The 21235-nt window shown below is 41.3% G+C and overlaps 1 protein-coding gene across 1 annotated transcript; it reads left to right on the top strand.

Annotated features, from left to right (window-relative positions):
- The first annotated feature begins 892 nt into the window (after positions 1-892).
- Positions 893-21214, top strand: arhgef19 (Rho guanine nucleotide exchange factor (GEF) 19). The gene is made up of 16 exons (XM_062427080.1): positions 893-1101; positions 12189-12900; positions 13001-13492; positions 14503-14629; positions 14720-14805; positions 14898-15154; positions 15278-15438; positions 15549-15701; positions 16001-16130; positions 16317-16391; positions 16489-16578; positions 16704-16867; positions 17968-18126; positions 18341-18420; positions 18507-18611; positions 18770-21214. The coding sequence occupies exons 2-16, from the start codon at positions 12210-12212 to the stop codon at positions 18922-18924; spliced, it is 2925 nt and encodes a 974-aa protein (XP_062283064.1). The 5' UTR covers positions 893-1101; positions 12189-12209; the 3' UTR covers positions 18925-21214.
- The last annotated feature ends 21 nt before the right edge of the window (positions 21215-21235 follow it).

Here is a 21235-nt window from a genome sequence, read left to right as displayed (position 1 = left end):
ACATTTTTACATTCAAGTTTACATCATCATTTTAATATAGTCCCATGTAGGCTTCCATATATAGCGACCTGTTTTCCTCTGGAAAAAAAAGGGGGACAATTAGACTTCCGCCACTGCTGAGTAAACTGCTGTCCCGAGGTAACCTATCCCCCCTGCCCCCATTCTTTTCATGTTTGATTAGTGAACATAGTTGATACAGCAGCAAGCAGGGAGCACTGAAAGAGATGAGAGTTCAAGCATGCCTTACCAGCTTCTCTGTCACCAACTCACAGTCTGACATTTAGTGCAAGCTACATGCAGGCGCTCACAAACACAACAACCAGCATACACAGTGATGCATGCATGCACAAAGACAACCATGCAAATGTACACTTTTGTTTGCACAGATCTCGAATGTGTGTTTATAAATGTACACCTCACACATTCAAATAACAAACAGTACATGATGACACACAATACATACATTTTTGCTGGTAAAGTAGACCCCATCACCATCACATGGACACACACATGCACTTTTTTTTTTTTTTACTCCTGCACACTCCTACAGAAGAGCAACATTTTTCTCTCCAAGTTTCTGTTCCCTCCTCTCTCTGTCTTAAAGCAGGTGCTGAAATGAGACACTAAATAACTATTAGTTAGTGGAAGAGCTAGAGAGGGGGTGGAGAATAAGAGAAAATGAGAGAGCACTTCCCAACAGTAGCAGAGAGAGAGAGAGAGGGAGAGGGAGAGGGAGGGGAAAGGAGCGAGAGGGAAGGGAGAGCAGAGGAGCTTAGAGAAGGGATCTGCATTGTAAGTAGCTCTGAGAGCAGCAAGTGGTGGCTGTTTGTTCAACCTGTTTTTGTTTTTTTGTGGAAGCGAACAAGGAAAAAGAAGCAGAAGAAACAGGCAAAAGAAGCTGGAGCACAACATTTAAAAAGTACCTCGCGTTTAAAAATAAAAAAAAGCTGAAGAAGAGGAGAAGGGAGGAGAGAAGCCGGGAGGAACACAAGGCAGCAATGGATAGCAGAGTGGCTCACCCTGACCCTGGGATGGCCTGGATTCACACACTGCTGCTGGCCACCATCCAGCACACACACTAGGCTGCTAAACGCCAATGAGGTACAGTACTGAAAACCAACAACAGCAACTCTCACAGAGAAATGAGCGAAGCAGAGAAATCTGCACTCGAACATTTCATCTTCATGTCAATACCATTGTTTTGTTTTTTTTGCTTCAAGTGGGAGAATTTTGGTGCTGCGAGTGAAAGTTGAGCTGTGTGATTTGCACGCTCTACTTTGTACGGTGCACTTGGAGAAAGTGGTGCTGTGCAGCTTGTCAGGTGCATTGCTGTTATCTGACAGCATATATGCACTGTAAGCAAAGCTAGATACTGTTTGTATGTGGGTTTCAAGAGACAACACGAATCTGAGATGGGTTATCAGGTGGCAAACACAACATTCATTGTTCCTCTGGATGTTGTTTTGTCTACTAACAAAACCAGCTCTTTAGATAAAGCTCTGAATGTAATGCACGTGCATTGCAGTGGAATACATGATTGGAAATAAAAAGCATTATTTAATGTCTTAAATTTGACAGTTTTACCATTGCTTTCACTTTCCTGCAACACTAAAGCTGCAGATAACCAAATATCCAGCTAAAAGAGATTCCGCCAGAGGCTTTATCAGCTTCTCTATTAATATATTCTCTTGGAAGAAGTCGCTGTTTGCATCAGTAATGTTTCCTGCGGCTCCCAATGCAGTGCAGAGTTAGGTGAGCCTTGAATGTGATGGTTACAGTGCAGCAATGAGTTGTTGCAGAGTGGGGCAGGTAAGTGCATGTCTGGAGTATGTCGGATGAGGGGTTGTTAAAAACTGTACATGGCTGAAACTTGGCGCCGCAGCTCGCACACACTCTCTCTGCTCTCTTCTCTTCTGCTTGACATTTTGGCATAAGGCTCAAACACCTTCCCCCCCCCCCCCCCCCCCCCTCCGTAGCTTCAGGCGAGGACACAACCATTGACAGACAGTGAGTGCCCCAATGTGTGTGAATGTTTGTATTGGTTCATACATTCAGATTCACATGTGTGTTTCCCAGACTCAGTGCAAAGTGATCTGGGTTTTTCTTTCACCCCTGCCACATAACTTAATTGTTCACTCATGTGGAGCCAGATTTGTTGGCACCACTTCATTAGGCATAAACAATAAGACATTTGTGACATTCAACAGCCAGCCTATCATTTTTTTAATACAAGGGAAGCTGATCCCTTCCTTTCATTGTGGTGACTGGGACTTTTTTGTCAACATCTTTCAAACTCCTTCACCAACAAGGTGATCTGAGGTGATGGCTGGCTTTCTGTCTGCCTCCTTGATGACTAAGTGTACTGTCTTGTGACCTCACAGCTGCTGCTGCGTGGCTGCATGTATGGGTAGTCATATTTTGTCTATAACACAAATAGATAGCTGTGGGTGTTTTCTGGATTATCTGATTTACTACGGTATGTCTGACTTGAACGCACCACCTGCACATTGGATAGACATGTACCGGCAGAAGGCATAAATCAAGACCTTGACCTGTTTTACTGCACTTTATTACAGGCTGTAGATATCCTGTATGATGGCGGGCATCTCAAAACAGTATCATATCATTATTATTATTATTATTGTTATCATTATTAATGTTATTTTATGTAATTGGAAAGAACAACAAATCTAGTATTCCTGAATCCATGCAGCTGGGATTGAATTTCTAATTGTTGAGCATGTAAATGCGCTAGATTTGATTTCACTCTGCATGCCTGCTCATATCACACACAGATTTATAACACACCACAGGGCCCATCCTTCTTTTCCCACTTCCTCCCTCCCCCCCCCCCCCCCCCCCCCCCCCCCCCCCGTATGTCTGGAGAGCACCTGCCCCATCACCTGCCAGTCAGACTGTGCTTGTGTATATGTGTGTGTGTATGTGTGTAGGTGCTGTGGGGAAACGATCCAGGATGCCACACCTCACCCTTCCCACACCCGACACGTCGTCCCTCACCTCCCCTCCCCAGCTCACTGTGTGCATGCAAATAAGACCTGTGCTGCCTATGGTGTGTACATGCACGTGCCCACATGCTAAGCTGCTCACCTGAATGTGACTGTCTCTGCCCTGTCTTACGCACTGACCTCTTTTCTTACAGCTAGGCTACAACCATTAGGTATCATTGACTGTAAGCACCCTGCTATTTAAACATCACTGACACCGACATTTTTGAGCAGACTGGGTCACTTTTCCTAGCTTTTTGGCTCAAAGCCTAAATAGCAGCGGCTTTAATAGCCCATAATAGCAGCCCTCTCTCCTGCACGTGTACAGTTGAGTTTCTTTGTTTGTCTCCTGTCTTGGCTTAACGGTCAATTTCAGAGGAATGAGCGTGCCGAGTCATCCAGGGAATGTGGAAAAGTGTCTCTTGTGTGTCAGAGGGTCTCATCTGGGGGGGGGGGGGCACCTCCAAAGTTGGACATGAACTTGACTATAAAAGGGACCACCTACTGAGTTGTGCACTCAGTTAATAATGATACAGTAATGTGTTTGGCTTTGATTTGGAAGTGAGAGAGCTCCTACCCCCCTTCGAGGGCACAAATCATTCTTTCTTTTTTTTTAGGCAGCAGCACACAGGCTCTGTCATTTAATAGTTAATATCAGAGAATATTTGGCTGATATGTGAAGGTTAAAGCAGATGAGAAGAAACTTCAGCCTCGAGGCGATGTGTGCCGAGCGCTGCCCTGACTGCGTGGCTGCACACCTGTCTAACACTGTAGCCCTCAGGTTGTTTCACACTGCGGCTCGGCCAATACGACGCGGTGTGTGTTTCACATTTGTACTCATGCGGTATAATATGTGTCTTGGCTAAAAAATATTTGGTTTTTGAGCCTCTTTGCACTTAAGGGAAGAAAAAAAAAACAAAATCTCAAACCAGGTGTTGCTCTCACGTTCAGCAGCAGCAGCTCTTTAGGGCGTTTGGCTCTCTTTCAATTCATCGCTTTAATCCTGATGACGCTGCTGGAATTCAGAGTTTTGGTTTTTGAATACTTTATAGCTTCAGCTCTGGGCTAAAAGTAGAATCATTTCTGGATGGTCAGCTCCGTCGGGTGTGTTCCACTTTTACACGATCACATTTCAAAACAACAAGCAGCCCAACGGATGGCTTGTCCATACCTGTCCAGATAATAAAAGCGAGGAGGCTGGTGGCGCTGGGGGGGGGGGGGGGGGGAGTGTTGTGAAGAGAAACTGCTGGTGCTCAGCTGGGGAAAAGTAGAGCAGAAAAAGTCAAAAACATGGAGGCAGAGTGTACAAGTGAGCGCACAAGCAGATGGATGCAAGAGATGCATCAGCAATTTGTTGTGAAGTAGGTCAGGCTTTTGAGAGCTCAGTGGCAAAGGATCAGATTGGAATCAAAGTGCTCTGATGACAGTTTGAGTCCAGAAAACCCAGCATCCTCTTTTCTGATGAATTTAGGCCAAAACATAAAAACAAGCAGAAAGCAGACAGAACAGCACATATGTGAACAACTCTTTTCATGGGCTACTGGTGAGTTTCTGGTGCTGGTATGATCAGTGGATGAACAGACAATTATTAGCAGTTAAGTGTAACTTTGTAAAATGATGAGGCTGGTGTTAATAATTAATGACTTTCCTACCCTGTCTATAGCAGTCAGCCCCAAAGCCCACTGGTCCTGCTGAAGACATACATCTTTAAAAATAGGTCAAAAACATAAAATTTTATCTTTGAAAAAGGCAAAAGTATTTCCTGAAACAGCTGGGCACTGTAGTTCTTCACAAAAACAGGAGGAAATACTGCATTTGTTATGGACTATCTTCAGCTGTGGATTAATACTCTTGGTGCTCTAGTGTGTATTTACAGCAGCAGAATGGTGAATGTAGGATTGATTCAGTATAACATCGGCCATGTTCGTGATAAGAAGGAACTCCCAGTGCAAAAATGTGGCTCACTGATGTGGTTTTAATTGTTTTTTGGACAACAATGGAGCTTTGTGGCACAGAGGTATAAAATAGATTTTTGGTAAACAGAAGATACTTGTTAGTAGGATGAATTCATTGTTGGTTTCTATGTTTTTATGGGATTGATTGAAAAGAAAATGTAGAAAACCGACAGCCCATTCCCTTTAAATGCTTAAAAGTTGTTTATCAAGCAAAATTTCTAAAACATTTGCTCATTCCAGCTTAGATTTGAGGACTTTCTGCTTTATATTAGGTATATATCATTATGTAAATTAAATATCTAACTGCTGGTTGGAATAAAATTTAATGACATCACTGAGTGCCCTGGGAAACGTCAGAGGAATCAATTATGAAAATTTGTTGCAGCCATGAAAGCATCTGGTATCTATTACTGGAAAAAAAATAATTGATTCGGGCTTCATGCAAACATAAAATGAACTTGTGCTGGGTTAGTGGTAAAATTAGGTGGATGGTGGAGTCAGGTGTGTCTTTTAAAGATACTGAGTAAAGGAGCACAAGCTGACAGTGCTAAATTTTCTGAGAAGGTTTCCTAATGTGTTGGATTTAACTCTTCATATGTCAATGTAACCTGCCAAAACATCCTAAATCAGCACTCCTTTTCTTACAATCTCATTGCATACAGATAACCATCATCTGTCATAAGGTACTGATTATGAGCTTTTCTGGATTTACCGCGTGTTGGATCCTTGGCCCTCCATCGACTTGGTAGCTTTTGTGACTTATGACAAAGCACCATAATTAGATCAGGTTATTTCCATAAGTTTGTCAATAGCTCCTTTGTGTCTGGCTGTGTGTCTCTATGTCAGCTTCATTCAGCTGCAGTTGTTATGGTGGAAGAGTAAAGCTGGGGTGCACAGGGGGGAAGGGAAGGTTAAAGGTCCAAAAGTCTTGGCGTTTACGCGTGAGATGGTCGCCATTTTTTCAGGCTATTAAATGAGAGATTGCTGTTTGTCCATTTCTGTTAGTGGGAATCCCCCCTCCCCTCCCCTCCCCCGGGTGGGACAAGGTCAGGAAAGGCCTCTCTACGTCTTGTCGCTTTCAATCAAAGGCAGATAGCGTCTTACACACACACACATTCACATTCAGGTGCGCCTTGTGTGTGTATGTCTTTGCTTTTTTGTGATTGTAAGCCGGGTTGTCAGCATGCATCTTTATAATGTCTCGGAAGGTCGTGGGTAAGTTGCCCGAGGCTGTAGTAAAGGATTAGGAGGACCCACACCATGTGTAAACATTCGGGTAACCCCCCAACCCAGCCCGCCTCCTCTGTAGCCTCTGGGGTGCTCACCTGTCTCAGTGAGGAACGAATACCAAGAAACTGCTTGACCTGAATTCACTCAGCCATGATCGCACCATTGAGGCGTCTGATCTTACAAACAAAAATGCAGATTAACGTGTCTCCTTGACATGTGGTGCGCTTTCTCAGGTTGGAATTCAAGTTTCACTGAAGAGTTTCTTTCGATTGGGCGATTGAGATCAAGCCCATTAAAATACCAAGAAGATAACAGCCTGGCTTTGCATTCAGGTATTCAGAGTGTACATTGAAAGTCATGTGCGTTGCCAGCAGCTAGGTTGTTGCAAATCCCCCATCCAATCACACATCTATAAGAAGAAATGTAAAGCATTTGAAGAATTGACACTGTAAGCACAACAGTACCTAGGGGAAAGTTTTCAGACGGACTTGCTAATGTGAAACTTTATTATCAACGGTTCAACTAACAATCAGCTAACTATAAGGGACGATACATGAGATAGAGATTTTACCATCATAACATCTAAGCATAAGAGCTTATTGTATAATTTTATCAACATGTCCCCAGTTACCTTTAATTGTTTCAACTCATCTAATTTGCATCAAAAAAGCTGGATGGAAAACCAGCACACAAGCTTGCATAATGTTTGTGGAAAATTTGAGGTTTGCATTTTTAGGTACTGTAGTTTGAACCTGCAGTAACACACAATAACTATATTAACTCAGTCTTCACTTTCACAGAGTTGATAGAAAAATGTTACAAAATCTGGTTTCACAAAACAGGGATAGCCCGGAGTTTTCCCAGAAGTGACGCTGAATGATGTCGTGTCTTGTCTCGGCAGACAATGCTGGGCTCTTTAGTCTACTGCTTGGCAATTAGTGGTCCAATGTGACCGAGTTAAACTGTGATCTCACACACACACATGAGCTGCTCACACCACACTGTCAGGACACTCCAGTCTGTCTCACCAAACACACCAGACTTACGCACTGTGCATGGGGGGGAAGGGACGGACGCTATTTTCCAAAGGAGATTTCCTTTTTGTTTAAAAAAATGGAAGACCACATCGGTGTTATGCATCCTGAATTTCTTCACCCGCTCCTCAAAACTGCAAGCAACTTTTAAATAATCCGTCAATGTGACTCTTTACTCCAGGTATGGATGACATGATGAGTGCAGTTATCTCCTGTTGTGAGGCTGCAGTGGAAATGCACATATTCAGATTAAGGCTGGTTATATCGAACCATTGAAAACCACCATTGACCCAATGACCTGAAAAGTCTGCTTGGATTATAGTCAGTCAGCTGGTCAGAGAGAGAGTTCATGTTGATGGTATGATGATGTCCAAGCCAAGCACTGGGATGTTACATCCAAGCACGTACCCTATCAGCCTGGCAGAACCACACCAAGCAAAACAAAGTAGACTGCTGTTTCCATGCTAAAAAATTCAGCAGAATCATGTTTTCCATTATTTATTGACAGTAAAACCCACATCCACATCCAGAGTAGTAGTTGCCAACTCTTATCAACTCTTATCAACCAAGCACAGAGCGGTGATTTTCCTCCACAAACCATTAAATTAACGATACCGACACATTCCCCGAAATTAAAAAAGTAAACAGCATAAAAATGTATGCCTTCACCTTTATGAACCACAAACAATTCCAACTGTAAACCCATTTGTTTTAACACCCTCACCCTCTCCCCCCCGGCAAACATCAAACCAACTTTAATTATGCGATTACACAACATTTGGCTCTGTCATGGAGCTGAATCCAAAGTGGATTCATGCTCATATTTATGTGATACACTCCATTAAAGGATTATTCTGAGTCCTTCAAGATGGAAAATGTTTAAGATTAAAAGTGCTCCTCGTATGGCTGCTGGCATTAGACGCATGCCAGAGTGCTATTCATTAACTGTATGCAGACACACCGTCTTAGAGCAGCCTAGTGAAATTACAGGGGAAACACTGGCAGCAACGTCCATAACAGTCACAAATAACACCCCTGCTATGACAAAGGAAATTACACGTCTTTGGAATTGAAATTTTAATAGCGTGATATAATTGTATCAGCGCGAGGAATGTGCCGTACGTGTAATCGGATGCTTTCATGTTTTGAGGGATGTGGCTTATAGTCAGTTTTTGGAATCTTTGAGGTTTCTTGATCAAATGAGCTGATAACTAATTCTCTACACAGAGTTGATTTATTGTGTGTTGATTTATGACAACTTGGCTGTTGATGGAGGATTATGTGAACATTCATGCATTAAGTTGCATTGAAAGTTGAGATGATTGTGGAAACTGAAGCACGTTATAAACAAGGAACTAATTTAGATTTGACTGCGGCGAGGAACAAATAAAGTTTACAGCAGGATTACAATATAATCAGGTTGACACCAATAAACTCATTATGCAACAGTGTTCTGGTTGTGTTTATATGGCTCAGTGGCTGCACTATATGAGTGGATCAGTATAAGCAGTTCCCACACCCTCTCAGGTGTCCTGTGCTCAGGGCAGCCTGGCCCAGGCATACAGATAAAGGCTGCCTTTGTCTACAGCAGGGAACAGGTAACCATTTGTGCCTGCACTAGTGTATGTGCGTGTGTGCACTTGTGTTTGCGCGCAGACATGTATGCAAACGTGCGTGTGTGAGTGTGTGTGCAACAGAGAGATAGGATTGAGTGGGCTGCCTACGGTTGCCACAAGAACAGGTGTGGCTTTTCAACAGCCTCATATTCACAGCATACTGCACATGTGCGCTCCATAAAGAGGAGAGTAAACTATGATTCACCAGGCAAACAAACACCATCATGAACAAAGTTATGCTTTCAAGAAAAGGATTAATTGATGCTTTTATCCTCTTACGGGACACTCATATACTCATGTTAATTACAGGTGTCCAGTTTAATTTGATATTACTAACTATAATGTAAAATATATGTGTCAAATTAAAATTTTTAGTGAGTATAATCATTAGACTCTATACAAATAGGAAATGCGTGATTGAAGGGTATAATTTCACAGAATTATCTATAACAAAGAACCTGCCGAAAAGAGATAAGAAAGTTAACAATTAACACTCACAGACTGTGACCTTGTCTGTGCCCCAAATTACACACTACGCTGTATACTAATACTATGTGTTTTGAGAGTTTGTAGCAGTTTACAATGGAAAAATGACTAGCTAAAGTGTGGCTAAAAACACAGGCCTGCACACTAAAACCATTTGATTTTTAGGTAAGGTGTTGGTAGATACTACTATCCCACAACACAACACATAAAGAAATGGAGGAGCTGCTCCAAGTTAAAAAAACACAAAATTAAACAAATAATACTTTGTAAGTTGTCAGCTAATGTGGCTATGCTAACACACCTCATTGCTAGGTAATTGCTACCCGACCTACTTTCACTAAAACAAAGCCTCAGGGCTAAGACATATAACCTTAGAGAACAAATAGGTAAAGTCTCCTCCAAGTGAAAACATTTTTGGGTTTTTTCCGTTACTTTTTTCCGAGTGTTTGAGCTTTACTGTACAGAATGATGTACGTGCAAGTTTGACATTAGAGAGCTTTTTTCACACTCAGCTGCATGAGAAGGAAAGTGTCTCTGTGCTCACCTTAAATGTGAGTTTGAGGCGTGTACCTACGATCATGATTTATGACATCGCTACTATTTTGGAGCCAGTCATGGTCCAGTATACAACTTAAAAAAGTGATATCAGTTTTCTAGATTCTGGATTTTTTAATTGTCCTTTCAAGGATTTTTAATAAGGTAACTGAACTTATTCTGCTGAAAAGCCATATCAGACACAATTTTTTGTTTCAAGCAGTGTATTTTACATGGATGTCTTAAAACACAACTGGAAGAGGATCTTTATAGTTTCTCTATAGTTAGTACTTTTTACCTTTTGCCTGTCCACAGGCATCAAAGAGTAACTACAACTTCTTTCATCACCAACTGTCACTAACTGTTCTGAATAAAAATGAACAAAGTGGAGCATATTTAAAACAGTGGTGTGATGACTATGTTGGTTCAACAGCCTCTGATAGTAGAAACCGTTCACAACTATATTCACACAGGAAATTTGTGAAAGCTGTCAAAGTAGGTTATAGTGGCTATGCTTGCCAGGCTAATTGATAGGCTAAACACTACTAGTTATCTGCTTTACAAAAACACAAAGGTTTATGATTATATCACTTTGGAGAACAAATACGTTATATTTGTATTGCTCCACCTTTTCTTTTGGCGACAAGGTGCCGCTATAAATTAATAAATTAAGTGGGTCTGTGACTGTGTGCTACATACAACATATAAAACTAGTTTACTCTGCACCCCTCCGTGCACATGAGACTGTGCGTGCTGGAAGTTACCATCAGCACCATTCATTTTACCTGGTGTTTAAGTCAGAAGTTGAGGATTACCTGTTCAGGAAGCAGACCCAGATCCACTAGTGTGTGTTTAAACAAGCTGTCAGCAGAGCGGACTCTCTGACAGACGCTCACTGTAAATGTTCAGTCGGGCTGACAGGAAAGTAGACCAACAACCGGAGTGATAGATGAGTATAGATCTCAGGTGAAAGGTGAGAGTGCTGAGGATGTGCCGCTCTTCCTCTGTGTGTCCGTCTGTTGTGGTATTCTGTCTGGAGTGATGTGTTTCTGTGTGTGTGTGTGTGTGTCTGTGTGTGTGTGTGCGTGTGTGTGTGAGTGTGTGTGTGTGTGAGTGTGTGTGTGTGTCTAGAGATGTTAAGTACAGGGGCTGAATACTGCGTGAAGAGAGGTCTTTAATTAGAGCAGGAAGACACGGCTCAGGAGACACACTGCACCAGACTTAAGTGTGTGTGTATGCGCGTGTGTGTGTGTGTGTGTGTGTGTGTGTGTGTGTATCCACAGTTGTGTGTGTGTGTGTGTGTGTGTGTGTGTGAAGACCGGTTTGACTGGGACACATCCTGCATGTGTCATTAGTTTCAGGGTCCATGTCACTAACTCCAGGACTGTCTGCTCAGTGTGTGTGTGTGTGTGCGTGTGTGTGGGCTTGTGTGTGTGTGTGTGTGTGTGTGTGTGTATGTTTGTGTGCATGCTACACATCCTAAATGAATTTGAATGAATCCCAAAAAAGTGACATCAACTAAACATCCACATTTACAAGTGAATATACTGTGTAACACTTGGTTGAGTCCGTGGTATCCCGTGGCAACATTAAGCCAACTTTGTAACAGTGAGTTGTGTTCAGTCAGCCTTATTGATTGGATAAGTGGTTCATTGTTGTATTATTTTTTTTATTATACCAGTTATTTCTTGAGGACACGCCCCTTTGCTTCTCTGTTGGATTCAGGCGTTTATGCAGAAATCCACAAATGTTTTCAGACAGTTTAATCATCCTAACCAACATTTTGTCCATATTATCAATATAACAAGTGATCACAGATAACAACATTTTAAACAGGTTATATATTGTGGCGTAACTCACTTATAGTATAAATATCCCTATTGCTGAAGTCACAGACCAGAAATTGGACCTATATCATTTATATTCATCTACTTCAGTATCTTCATGTATGTGTTTAAAGGATTTTCTTTGTCTTTAAATATTGAATTTAAAAATAAAGTCATCATTTTAATAAGGCTTGTAAACTTTACTTTTTTTTGTCATAGTAACAGTGACCAGCTGTTCGTTCATGACATTTTTTTTACCAAAACATATTGATACTTCTTCATGGTTGCTGTTTCTACATTCCTGTTCCTTCTCCAGCTTGCAAAATTGAATCACTGTGTAAGATGATTATGCAGTAAATTATGTTCTGCGGTAACACAACCAGCATTGTCACTCTGTGTTGAGAAATGTGTACCTTTTTTGTTTAGTTTTAGACTGTTGGTGTTGCAGCTGTGGGAACTGTGACTTTATATAAGTTTTGTTTTCTCCCTCTTCCCTCTGCAGCTCCCATGTGTTCGTTCAGTCATGCTCCCTGGTTATGGATTCTCACCTTTTCCTGATTTCCAACCTCACTTTCACGCTTTTCGCTGCCGAGGAGAGAGTCCCAGCATGTGGATCCCTGGCTCGGGAGAGTCCCCAGCTCTGAGTGAGGCCCAGGAGGACAGGTCTCTCCTTCACCCGTGCCACCACAAGCACGTCGCTGTGTGCCAGCAGGAAACTTTGGCTTTTATTGAGCTACAACCACCAGTGACTCCTAAACTAAACGGTCATGGCTGTCCGAGGCCGACTGTTATTCCAGACGCACAATGCACAACACATCCCCTGCCCCTCAACGGTTACAGCCACACACTGAACGAACTGAATGATATGCAGAACAGCTGCCAAAGGACAGACGATGAGCATGAAACAAGGTTGAATTTGAACTCTTGTACACCTGCAGATGACGGTGTGCTTGAATGCCAAGATGGCATCAGGATTTCTATGCAGGAGCAGCCTGAAAAACCACAAACTGTCACAACAGTATGTCGTCCTCTCCACTCAGCTCTTAGCCTCCCTCTATCGTTCCCTCTGTCCTCGCTATACACAAACAGAGACTCGTGGGATTCTCAGTTACTATGCTCCCCATCTTCACCTGAAGGTCCTGAGTTTCAGAGCCCTAACTCCAGGCAGCCACAGAGGAGAACATCACAGGGGTCACTGAAAGAGAAGTCTATCCGTGAGTGTTGTGCTGTTTTGACTCTTGATAAAAGTTGACATTACAAATTGAGCTTCAGAACATTTCTTCTCTTCTATTAAAGTCATTTTCTTGTTTCCAGGGCGAAAGATGCAGGTTTATTCCCCAGACAGCGCCAGTGATGAATCTCTCAGCAGCCCAATCCTGGATGCAGACTACATCTTCCCCGGACCTTTTGCATCTTTCTTAGAGGAGGACCTCAGTGGATTATCTTCACTAGAGACCGCCACAAGTCCTTCATCCACAGGTGGTGCTACAGATCTCCCAAACCTCAATAACAATGATATTTTACATCTACCTGCAGAACCATTGCAAATAATAGAGGACTCATTACCAGGGGTGGGGGAGGACAGCGGGAGTGTAGAGACGTCAAACGCGACAGGGGGCAGCTTTTTGTCACGTGGTCGTCAAGGGGACCATGAGCGCCGGCGATTCTCAGCTTCAGAACTGATATCCAGACTTCAGCTGTCCCAAAGGAAGAACTCCTTCACCTTGAAGCTGGGGAAGTCGCTGTCTGCTCGGGTCTCCTCCAAGGACCGACAGAGCTCCCACAGCCTCAGCCCAAACCCAGACAGTGAGTACACATCAGAACCATCTTTATAACTTTTCATCAAAACAATGTCCAAAACAACCCACTGGATGATAACAGACAAAACAGCTTCTCAGGCAATGAGCTTGGTGGATAGACCTTCCCATTCCTTTGAATAAGAGAGTGTTTCCAAACTGTTGACTGGCACTTTATATAGATACATAGATATGTGTTAAATTGGCGGGAAAAACAACATAAAATGATCTTTATTTGAGTATAGGTCAGATTGGAGCTTTCAGACCTGGTTAGAATCTGTCTCAGAAACATCACCTAATGTCAAACCTGCATATTTGCTCTGTTGTAGGAAATAAAACCTGCCATCAGCTTGTGGTGGAACAGTTAGATAAAAATTGCATATTCTAATACAGTGGAAGAGACCATAATGACTTCATCAATGAGTCCACTGACCAAGTTAATCAACTACACTTTTTAGAATTCATTGCCGTCATTGATCAATCAAAAGTGCCAAACATTTGCTGCTTTTGTCTGTTTTACAACATTGATAATTGAATATCTTCAGGTTTTAGACTGTTGGTCAAACGAAACAAGCAATTAAAAGTTACCTCAGGCTCTCTGAAATTGTGATGAGCATTCTTTCACGGCTGTCTGACAATTTAGAAGGGCTACTGATTACTCCTCTGTAATTTGGAAAAATAATTAAGATATTAATCGATTGTGAAAATATGCAAAGTGTTGGGCTTTGTGGGGGTATTGAGATCTAAGATGCTGCCCACGTAATTGCAAGGTCCCTGATTCAAGTCTTGCTGCAGACTTAGTTCCATATCATACTACACATCAGGCTAAAATGCCTGAAAATATTTTGCAGGTTTTGTAGATTGTTTAAGAAGGTACAAGCAGGTCTTAAACAGTGGAAGATGTCATAAAGCCATCTCAAAACCAGAAAGGTTCAAACTGAGAGTCATTTCATGAGTCTTTGATCTCTTGTATATTCCCTGGACCTCATTTCTGCACTACTTGCTTTTCATTCTCTTTAGATAAATCCAACTCCAGGCACCGCAGCTCAGGAGGTTCTTGTGAGAGTGCCCCCCACAGTCCTGTAGGTCCTGATCCTCCACTGCCCAGCAGTGACAATGGGATGCATCGGTGGAGCTCAAAACTCGGGTAAACAGAGACTGAAAATACTTAATTGCAAAAACAGTGAAGATTAAATGATACAGTATGTTGTAATGTCTTTCCACATTTCCTTCACAGAATGCGAAAGAAATCCGTAGAGGAGGACTTGTGCACACTTTCAACTGTCACTAGTTCAAATCGCTTATCACGGTTTTTGCCTAGTTGTAAGTTTCCCTGAAATTTTAGTTTTTTCCATTATTTTCCTTCTATTGCACCTACAGTATTTAAACTGAGACCTGGATGCCTTTTCCTGCAGCGATACTGTACCAAGAATACAGTGATGTCGCCATCAACAGAGAGATCCAGAGGCAGCAGGGGAAGGAGCCAGGCACAGAGGAGGAGGGGCTCAGGTACGAGGGGTCAGACGGGACCCCGTCTCCATCCAATCTGTCTCCATCCAGCTCCTTTCGTTCTTCACGAGGCTCGGCTTTTGCACTGTGGCAGGACATCCCTGATGTTCGCACCAGCGGTCAGCTCGATAACTTCAGCAATGAGCAGAGGAAATTACAGGAGGTGAATAAGACACTTCAGATCTTGTAGTTGTCTTTGTGGCTTATTCTTTTCTCTGCTGCCCCAGCTGTTAGTTCATGTACTGTAGCTGTCTGGAGCTAACAATCTGTGTCCTCCTTGATTCAGGCAAAGTTTGAGTTGGTGACGTCTGAGGCATCATACATACGTAGTTTGATAATCGTGGTGGACCACTTCATGTTGTCACAAGAGCTCGCCGAGTGTCTCGGAGCTCAGGATAGGCAGTGGCTTTTTTCCAAACTGCCTGAAGTCAAAGATGTCAGTGAGAGGTGAAGTGATGTACTGCTAATGTTCCTCTTTTGCCCTCAAGTCTTTGTTTTCACACTTCAGTCACTCTGGCTCCTTCTCTGAGTGTTTTTTGCTCACTCATTGCCTGTAGGTTTCTTCAGGACCTGGAGCACCGTCTGGAGGAAGACATTTTGCGTTTTGATGTGTGTGACATTGTCCTGGATCACTGCCCAGCTCTGCGAAGGGTTTATTTACCTTATGTAACCAACCAGGCGTACCAAGAGCAGACGTACCAGCGTTTGCTGTGAGTAACTGTTTTCACTGTATGTCTGTAACACATTAGCTGTTGGAGATCTGAACAGATATGTATAGTGCACATTCATAGCTGTAATGCTTTAATCCAATTGTTTCGTGCTGGATGTCCATAATTTCCTCTAAGGCTGTTCAGGTGTTATTTTACGCCTGCATGACTTAACTTGCAGATGGCTCATCTTGAGTAAGCTGAACATTTTTCTCAGGGTAAAAAGCATGCTGGAATTTCCACTTAGTTTCACTGAAAGACATTAAAATGTTGATCTAAATGTCCACGTCTCATTCTCTCAGGCACGAGAACCCTCGTTTCCCTGCCATCTTGGCCCGTTTGGAGGAGGACCCTATCTGCCAAAGACTTCCTCTGACCTCTTTTCTAATCCTCCCGTTCCAGAGGATCACTCGTCTTAAAATGCTGGTGGAGGTACACAATTAAACATTCACTGCAGAGCTCATGTTCGCACTTGAAACCTAATTGCGAGGAAGTTTAAATAGGGTATTATTGGAACCGGCCAAGCAATTTGCCGCAGCAAGTTCTCTCCCAACAGTTGCACAACAAGAGTATTGTTTTTGCTCTGGCATGTCTTCAAAAAGTTCTGTATTTTTTCAGAATATCTTAAAGAGGACGACACCAGGATCTCGAGATGAGGACACTGCCACAAAAGCTTTTAATGAGCTAAAAAAGGTAGTGATTATCATTCCTAATAGCCAGTTGGATGAGTACCAGTATTATCACTGGTGAGGCTCAACAGTAATAACCATGTTGGTATGTGTCTTCTTAGATCATCAAAGAATGTAACTCCAGTGTGCAGTCAATGAAGAGGATGGAAGAACTCATCCACCTCAATAAGAAAATTAATTTTGAGGGAAAGGTGACTGATGTCCATATTTAGAAATGTCGGCCCAGGAAGTCTGCTGTTAATACTTTTGTTCCGTCATCAGTGTTTATATTTTATTCTGTGGTTCTTATCCAGCAAGTTATTTCCTTTCTCTCTAGATCTTTCCTCTGATCTCTCAATCACGCTGGCTCGTGAAACATGGTGAACTCCTGGAAGTGGACACTCAAATGATGAGTATTTCGGGATCAAAACTCAAGTTACCCACCAAGCCTGTGTACCTCCACCTGTTCAATGATTGTCTCCTACTGTCCAGGAGGAAAGAGTAAGTGACATGCAGTAGATACAAAGAGACCCAGAACCAACATTTTTCACTAACTCATGACCCATGGACTAAAAAAGTTTAGAAAGTATGTTTTCTGTAAATGCTAAGTTCAAATTCTAAGTCTTTTGAAATACAATGCGTGTTAACTGAACTTTTTTAAAACCTTTATTTAGTCAAGAAAGTTGAGAACCAGGTTCTCTTGCAGCAATCGTTAGCTTAGCTTAGCATGAAGACTAGGAACAGGCAGAAACAGCTTGCCTGGTTCTGTTTAAAGGTACCTACACCTCCAAAACGTACTAATTTATACATCACATCTTGTTGTGCTTTTATAGGTGTTTAATAGTGAAGCTTATTATTTACTGTATTCATTTTCCATCTAACTTTCAATAAGAACATGAATAAGCATGTTTTCCAAAATGTTAAACAGTTCTTTGAGGAGACACTAGAACAAAATTCTAACCGACCTTTTAAAGTAACAGTGTGTGGAATTGATAACTTTTTTGTGGAAAAACCAGATCAGACTTTATCAGACTCTAAGTCAGAGCAAATCATTTTTATATGACTTCAAACATCTCTGAAGGGGATTTCTAAAGGGCACCTATTATGTTCATTTCCAGCTCTATATTTGTATTGTACGACTCCACTAGAATAGCTTTGTATGACACACAGTTCAAAAAACTCCTTATTTATCTTATACTGACCCGTTCTGTTTTGATTGGCAAGCTTTCCAGAAAGCCTGGCCATATCAAAGCTGTGTTAAGTTTCAGCTGATGCAAACCCAACATTTCCTGATTTATTTCTTCATTTTAACAGCTTTTACTTGGATATTTTATTGTGAAGAATTTACAGGAAATGAAACATGAGCAGAAAGTTTGAAAAGCTGTGTTCAGAGCAGTCTGAAGCCAGTGCTTTTCGCTCATAGGGTTACTTCTACATATGTTTACCTTGATATTTCACCACGTTTAATATGAACATCCGACATTGTGATATTATACTGAAAATAAGGAAAGCATAATAGGTACCCTTTAAAGGTTCACCAGCTAAATGTGAAATATTTAGACACACACTGTCCGCTCTTAATCTTTATCTTTTTTTTGCAGCACATGGAAGTTCATGGTGTTCGTCCATGCCAAGATAGGAGAGCTCAAAGTTAAGGATCTCAGTCAGAAGCTGCAGGGAATCTCTGGCTTCATCTTCCACCTGCAACTGTGTGAAGGCCAGCAGCTGAAACACCAGATCCTGCTCAAATCACATACTGAGTGAGTAACAACACTCTGTCAAAGCAGTGTCAACAATAAATCAGCTTTAAGTCAATTTAAGTCAGCTTTAAAATTTTGGCTTGCAGCTTAAAATAAAGCAAAGTCTGCCTGGGATCCCTCATTTCATGACCCCCAGATTAATCCCGACCCCCAGGTTGGGAATCACTGCTTTAGCAGATGTTATTCTAATTGTTCTGGTTTTGTTTCTACCAAGGAGCGGTAAGCACAGATGGATCACAGCAATGTTTCCATCTAATCCACTGGAAGACATCGAGCAAGCCAATGAGAATGTTGGTCAGTATAGAGTTGGAGGTTCTCCATGAATCAGCATAAACCTTTTAATCCTTACATGTATTTATTTTCATGTCTTTTCCTTTCAGACATATCGCAAGTTCAATGCATCAAAAGCTATCAGGCCCAAGAGCATGACGAGTTAACACTGGAAAAGGCAGATATTCTTCATGCTAAGATTATCACAAGTGATGGTAAGGTCCTCTTAAATCAAAATAACTTATGAAATACACTTCTTTTGTCCATAAAAATTTCGGTTGGTGTGTCCTACTGTCTGTCAGAGTTTTAAACTAGGAGTAGATGTTTATGTGTATTGGTTTGATTATATCTAAAGAGTGTTTTACGTTACCAGGCTGGGTGGAAGGCATCAGACTGTCCGACGGGGAACGGGGCTGGTTCCCCAAAACCTACGTGGAGGAAATCACAAGTCGCAGCGCACGCCTCCGCAATCTCCGAGAGAATATCCGCATCAAATGTGTCACGCAGAAACTAAAGGGAGAAGACTAGTTTTACTGCAACTTGTTGTGTGTCAAAGGTGCATTTCAATTTCTAAGCTACATTTTTAAATATCTGAATCATCGTTTTAATTTTAGATGGATGTGGGACCTTCATATAGTGTGCACATGCTAAAACATTTTTAAGCATTGTTTGCATTGTTGCTAAACTTGGTAGCAGCATTTTCCTTTAGCATGCTAGCTGTAAATACATGCAAATGCAAGGCTTTTCATTCTCCATTACATTTTGCGTTTAAAAGGCTTTTATACAATGAGAGTCTGTTGACAGAAGTTCAGATCTTTTTTTTAAACAGTTTTGCCACTCTGCATGCTTCCTGTGAATGTATCTCATGAAATGTGAGATTTTCTAGCATTTCTATGATAAACTTGGTATATAAGCATGCACATTTACCAGCACAGGTAGTACATGTAAACACATCCAAAGATAAATGTGTGCATTTCTCATTTCATGTGAGAGGATAACAGTTGCACAAAGCTAACTCAAAGTCTGCACTACATTCTTTCTTCTATCATGTCTCATGTGGCCAGAATCTCTCTTTGGACTGTCTTAGGCAGTAAACTGATCTTAGTGAGGTGCAGGAGATTCATTCATGTAACATTGCAACATCATAAAATCACCCCGAGGCAGATCCTGCTGCTGAGCTGCATCAGGACACATCAGAGGCCTTTTATCTTTCTTTTTTTTTTTTTCTTTATTCCCACTGAGTTCTGCTTTACTTTTGGAAGGCAGATAAGAAATGTTGCTCTGTTGTAGAGTAGTTACAAGAAATGAATGCCTGATGCATGTTTTGTGTTTAAGTCCATCCAATAGCTGGAAATACAACAAACAGATGATTTACTGCTGCATGTTCAAAGATGTGGATTGGTAAATTGCCTCTGAAAAGTACAGAAAGGTGATTAAATACTTTTAAGATGATTTTCAGGATTCGAATGAAAGGCAGAATATCCTCTCTACAAGGCCTCACTACACACATACTTAATTTCTTTCAACCCACTAATCTGATTAAAGGATTAAGCTGGCAATATTTTATATATTTTTTACTGTCAACAAATCCCATGAAAAGACTCAAACCAACAATGAACTTATAACACCAACATGTATTTTCTAGCTACTGTATGCATACAGCTCTATTACTGTCCAAAAACTATTAAAAACACGTCAGCTGTACTGAGAGACACGTTCCCTCCTTACCATAAGCACACACACTGGTTTATTTCTCCCACATACCACATACTTCTGCCATAAATACTCATTGAGCACCAAATGTGTACAAATCTGCAGCTGTAAATAGTCCCCAACAAATGCACTAGTTGTTCCTGTTTGAGTAACCTTAGGCAAAAACTACAGTGCCCAGCTGCTTCAGCTGATTACCGAGCTTTTTTTTTTTTTTAAAGAAGAAACTATACATGTGTGACCTGTTTTTAAAGACGTTGGGTTTATGGCTGAGAGAGTAACGCAGGGTAAGGTGATGGGAACCATTGTTGGTTTTTGTCTTTTCGTGGCATGGCAAGAAAAATGTAAAATAATACAAGCATTAACCATTAAAAAACATGAAATGGACTAATGTACAAAATCCACTTTGAGACTTTTTTATATTGACCACCTGTGTGGTAAATGTGCAGCTTCACACCTACATTAAGAGTCACTTCTACAATTAAAAAAACATTGACTGGCCCCAGTTTAGCACCAGTAGAATAAAAGCTAGACATTATTGTGTTACACTTATAACACAGGATAAAATCTTACTGTTATACAATAAGCACTGAATTACATATAGGCCTACGTCATCTACATCATTCCCCTCAGTAAGTGTAAAAATCCACAAATGACCAATAGCACAGTGTAACTGAGCTGACACCTGTTGTAACAAACCACTGTAATCAACATCCAAACATAAACTCTTCCAGTGGCACATGAAATGTTTATAACTCTATTTTTTTTTTCTATGTCTACTTTGCTAGTTGTAATTTAAGTGGTTGCTGTTGCAGCATGTGTATTTATACTCCTCTAGCTGGTTGTTCTCTAAGGAGATTCTGATGTAAATGTACTTTTCTGTAGATGGCTACATGTATAAAGAATGATTCATTTGGTTCATTTTTAAATGGTTCATTTACATTTATGACTGTAATTTATATTAATAAGAATCTATAATTATGATGACCTTCCATAACTATAAACTTTGCAGTCAGATTAATTTCTAATATCACAATGAATATAAATACTGTAATAGACTGGATGTTTACTGGGTCTCCGCACACTACTGTAAATGTTTAACCATTGAATAAATACAGATACTTCCATT

This window comes from Scomber scombrus, chromosome 10 (assembly GCF_963691925.1).
Source record: "Scomber scombrus chromosome 10, fScoSco1.1, whole genome shotgun sequence".
Lineage (NCBI taxonomy): Eukaryota > Metazoa > Chordata > Actinopteri > Scombriformes > Scombridae > Scomber > Scomber scombrus.
The sequence above is the reverse complement of the archived record's forward strand: the minus strand, read 5'-3'. Positions and strand labels throughout refer to the sequence as shown.

Excerpts from the sequence above, each read along its gene's own strand:
- arhgef19 (XM_062427080.1), top strand. The coding sequence starts at position 12,210 with ATGCTCCCTGGTTATGGATTCTCACCTTTTCCTGATTTCCAACCTCAC. Across the intron at positions 13,493-14,502 it reads CCTCAGCCCAAACCCAGACA|ATAAATCCAACTCCAGGCAC; the intron begins GTGAGTACACAT and ends CATTCTCTTTAG. Across the intron at positions 16,868-17,967 it reads CTACTGTCCAGGAGGAAAGA|CACATGGAAGTTCATGGTGT; the intron begins GTAAGTGACATG and ends TTTTTTTTGCAG.